We start from the raw sequence: 5,000 nt of genomic DNA on the forward strand, positions 1-5,000 counted from the left end.
TAAATCCCACTAATGTGTTTGCCTCACACGTGCACCACAGCGACGGTCCTACACGGGCAGAACTTCACTTTTTAGGGGTGATTTAATTTATATTCCGATCGTTATGATTTTGAACATTGCGCCGTATGGGATAACATCAGCGCTCTGAGGAGACGTTTGACGTGACACACTGATGGCACAGTGGGTGTGCTTGCAGGACACAAACGCTCTGATTTAAAGCTATTGTTTGCTCCCGAGCGGCAGTCAGATTACATGTAGTCAGTAATTGCGTCTTTTATATATTTCTCCATCTCCACAAATGACTTTGGGCAAACATCTGAAAGGTTACCCTGCACGGTGCAAACCTCACGCTCTCATTAGTGTTAGATGGACTGCCCCCCCCGCCCCCTCCTTCTATTGAGATGTTTAAGCTTTATTTAACGACTCTTTAATGGAACCGTTTCCTTACGATTTAGTTTAGTTTAGTTTATTCATGCTAAGGTGCCGGACAATACAAGAGCACAAACATAATACATACATCCAACACGCATTAACAGCAACAAAGATGGCAGCATGAAAAGGCGATCCCTAAGAAGCAAGAAATGCTTGTAGCGGGGACCTGTGACCCCCCCCCACACACACACACACTCACACACACACACACCCACTCCCCCACCCACACACACACACACACACACTCACATCCATAGCCTCATCCCAGGCACACACTTCCACAGAGAACACGACACATACATCTCGCAGACACACTGACAACCAGGTTGTAACAATACATTGCACCACCGTCATATGTAGGTGGATAACAGCTTCTGTTTTAGTTTTTTTTGAAAGCCAAGAAGGACTGGGACATTTTTATGAAGCCTTCAAGCTTATTCCATATCTGTGGTCCCCTGGAAACAATACTCAGGCTAGTGCTCTTCAGTTTTCTTACTTTGCCAGTAATCAAATGTTTTTTCCTGGTATAGTGTGTGTGCAGTGGACGAGAGATAGGTACAAGCTCACATAGGCGGGTGTTCATATTATTTACCACCTGGTACATTGTGCATGCATTGTGATAGGTGTTGATTTCAGGAAGCTTGAGGAGACCATATGAGTGGAACAGTGAGGCAGTTGGAGCATTGCATTTTGACCAGGATATTGCACGTATAATCTTTTTCTGAAGGGACTGCAACTTTAAAAGATGACTAGGATATGTATTGCACCAGATGATATTGCAGTAGGTGATGTGGGGTTCAAACAGAGATCTATACAGTGTAAGGAGCATTGAAAGTGGGAGGAAGTGTCTTATTTTGAAAAAAAGTCCAACATATTTGGAAAGTTTATTTAATAATTGATGAGTATGTCTTTTAAAATTGATAAATTCATCGAGTTCTACACCCAAAAACTTAGTTGATTTTACTCTTTCAATGACATGGCCATTGATAGAGAGACAGGTATTTTCCACCTTACTTGTATTTTTTGTGGAACGAAACATAATCAAGTTTGTTTTATTGATATTTAGTGATAATTTGTTGCACTTAAACCAAGTGTCCACTTTTAACAGCTCCTTGTTTGCAGTTTCCTGCAAGACAAGAATATTTTTGTGAGACAGGATCAAGTTGGTATCATCTGCAAATAGCACTTTATGAAAGGCATCAGAGACATAGTCTAGGTCATTGATATAAAGGGTGAACAGGAGAGGTCCGAGAATGGAACCCTGGGGGACCCCAAGAGTGACCGTTTTCTGTACTGATCTATGGTCATTTCTAAGTACGAACTGCTCTCTATTCTGGAGATAGCTCTTGAACCATCTCCATGCTGTGCCTCTGATCCCATAATGCTGTAGCTTGGCAAGTAAGATATTGAAATCGATAGTATCGAATGCTTTCGATAAATCCAGAAATATCCCAATAGCCTGTTTGTTGTTGTCGATGGCATGACTGATGTCTTCTAGGAGATCAAGGATAGCCATGCAGGTAGTGCTTTGTTTCTTGTTTGCCGTACTGAGGGGGGACAAGTATGTTATGTTTATCAAGGTAGCCACTCAGCCTCTTGTGCACTACCTTCTCAAATACCTTAGAGAGTGTCGGCAGGATTGATATGGGTCTGTAGTTGTTTATGTCATTTTTATCTCCTGATTTATAGATGGGAATGATTCTTGCTGTTTTTGCAAGTTTTGGTACGATCCCATAGAACAGTATTTATGTGCTTCACCGCAGAGCTGCGGTCCAATGCAATCGTGTTTTCCTCCAGCCCCTCCCTGCCAGGCACCCTGTCGTTGAGGGCAGCGCCCTCCTGCTGGGGGCGCTCATCCCGGGTTCTTTGTGATGAACAGACATCGGGTGGGCGCCCCCCCGAGAGCCCCCCTGACCTGCGGTTCTTTGTGGCTTTGCCGCACATCGGTTGAGGCGTGCAAACCCGACGTGGCATGCTCCTAAATTAAAATGTGAGCTTTGATGTTCATTTCAGCAAATGGCGAAAGCAAGAGAACGCCTCAAACCGTTGGCGGGATCACAGACACACCTGCCTCCTGTTTTATTAAATCAGTTGTTAACTGCATATGACGCCCTCTCCAATTGATTTGAGTCACATTCTGTTTTCACATTCCACCTCTCGCTCAGACACTCACGGTCACTCTCTCTCTCTCCCCTCCCCCCTCTTCCTCTCCCTCACTCTCCTTCCTCCGTCCCACTTACACACCCTCTCGTGTCCCTGCCTCTTACTCGCTCTCTCCTCCCCTCTTTCCTCTCTCTCTTATCCCTCTCCGCCCTCCCCTCCCTTTCTCTCACTGTCTCTCTCTCTCTTTACCTCTCTCTCTCATCCCTCTCCCCCTCCCCTCCCTCATTCTCTCTCTCCCGCTCTACCTCTCCAGTGAGATGAAGCAGGATCTGGCAGAGGAAGGCAGCAGATGCTCCCTCCTCTCCAAGCAGCAGCTCTTCAACCAGCACTGCTGCATCCGCTGCTGCGCTCCGTTCACCTTCCTGCTCAACCCCCGCCGCCGCTGCCTGGACTGCCAGTACAACGTGTGCAAGGGCTGCCGCACCTACTGCCAGAGGGACGGAGCCTGGCTCTGCTCCGCGTGCCAGAAGGGCAGGTCAGTCGGGCTGTGGATGTGATGTGTGCTGTACGGTGTAGGGACCTAAGGGAGGGAAGAGAGGGGGACATGGAGAGGCACACGCACACACATGTGGTACCCAGAGGAGACGGGGGAAAGCGGGGAGACGAGAGGGGGAGGAAGAACGAGAGGGATGGAGAGGAATCATTGGGAGGAGAGTGAAGGGGTTCTGGAATGGGTTTAGTGTGTGAGGACGGGGTTGATGGGGATAAGGCTGATTTGATTGGATTTGTACAGAGAGAGAGAGAGGGTCTGCACGACAGAGTAAGAGAGAGAGAGACAGAGAGAGCGACAGAGAGCTGGAACGCCGGCGGAGATCTTGTCTTAGCGAAGGAGGGGAATATCGGTTTGAAGATACAAGGAACACTTTTGCGGAAAGAGAGGTACATAGATAGAGACGGATACAGAAGATATGAGTCAACAGGACAAGGACATTAAGTATCATTGGGTGCTATTTGGAGACAGACGGGATGTGGCCATGTTATAGACGATGTTGTTGAACAACACTGACAGGTGTGAAGACCATGATTGGGTTGATTATTTCTCACAGACATTTTTCCAGTGCTTACTCAGTATTAGTCTCTTGCCAGCCAAATTGGGATTATAGTGTAGTGTCAGAATGAGCTCAAGAATTCTGAAGGAGGAGTGAGTTTCAGATGAAGAAATGTTGAGTGTCTTTTGGCAAATCATGAGCAATATTAAAAGGGTATCGATTCTGTCACCCATCACGTCCATAGTATTTCTCCCTTCAATATTTCTTCTCGGTGCGGGTGCGTTTCTGTCCTGTTCTGTGTGTGTTCCGGGTGTGTGTCTGAAATGGGCACATGTTTAACTAGATTGATAAACAAGGGCACACAGCAGAAGAGAGAGAGTCATACATGTGTGTACTAAATGCCTTGTTATCCCAGTGGGTATTAGGGTTAGGCTAACCCTAACCCTTGTTATCCCAGTGGGATACTGGTCTCATTGAGCAGAATGAGCAGCACCACGGTGACAAATGGAATTGATTGCTATACAGTGAACTCACATGGCTCCCGTGTAGAAGCATATGCATTGTCTGTGTCTCTCTATGGATGTTGCTGTTCAAAACACCCGACAGACAGACAGACACGAGGAACCGGGCGGGGTGCTTTTGAAAAGTGAATTCAAAGCTGTGAATTCTGTGCGTGGATACGAAGATGAATCCGTTGGATTGTTGGTCCGTCAGTGGCTCTTACTAAATGCGATTATGCAACTCAATTCTTGATATACCTGGGACATGCACACACACACACACACACACACACACACACACACACACACACACACACACACACACACACACACACACGTACACGCGCACACATACACACATACACACATACACAAACACACAGGCTAAATTGGTACTGAAAGTCATGCTTGTCTTTAAATCCGTGAGTCTCTTTTCTGGTGTGTGTGTGCGTGTTACTGATTATGGTGTGTGTGGCTCGGTATGTGTGTGTGTTTGTATGTTTGCGCTGCTTTTTGTATTTCCACCTTTTCAGGGAGGTTTTGAGAGACTAAAACGCTGTCCGCCATTGGCTGACTGATACCCTGTCATGAGTCAGCCATCTGCTGCTCTACTGCTCCGAGTATGGGGGAACCGATGTGAGTCTGCCTGTCACTGCTGCCTTCCGAAGAGCCGCCTTTGTTTGTTTGGGTCAACACAACATCCAGAGATGTTTTACCTCGACGGAGGGAAGCGTCACAAGGAGCAGCAGAGGAGAAGGAGAAGGTGTTCCTACCTTCAGTGTGTTCCTGTCACAGCGACTCTGGCTTGAGGACATTGATGTCTCTGTGACTGTGTATGGTCTCGTTCTGATGGGGCTGAGTGTGGATGGGCTGTAGATATTCTCCCGTGTCCGTGTATTGATGATCTGTAGGCCAG

General features: G+C 47.0%; 1 protein-coding gene across 2 annotated transcripts in view; it reads left to right on the forward strand.

Moving 5' to 3' along the window:
• myripb (myosin VIIA and Rab interacting protein b) overlaps nucleotides 1-5,000 on the forward strand; it is a 114,408-nt gene that overhangs the window by 40,653 nt on the left and 68,755 nt on the right. For both annotated transcript variants that reach the window (XM_030349440.1, XM_030349439.1), the window contains one exon: nucleotides 2,849-3,070. In XM_030349440.1, the coding sequence (XP_030205300.1) occupies nucleotides 2,849-3,070 (222 nt within the window). The remainder of the gene's footprint in view (nucleotides 1-2,848; nucleotides 3,071-5,000) is intronic.

Source organism: Gadus morhua, chromosome 23 (assembly GCF_902167405.1).
Source record: "Gadus morhua chromosome 23, gadMor3.0, whole genome shotgun sequence".
Classification (NCBI taxonomy): domain Eukaryota; kingdom Metazoa; phylum Chordata; class Actinopteri; order Gadiformes; family Gadidae; genus Gadus; species Gadus morhua.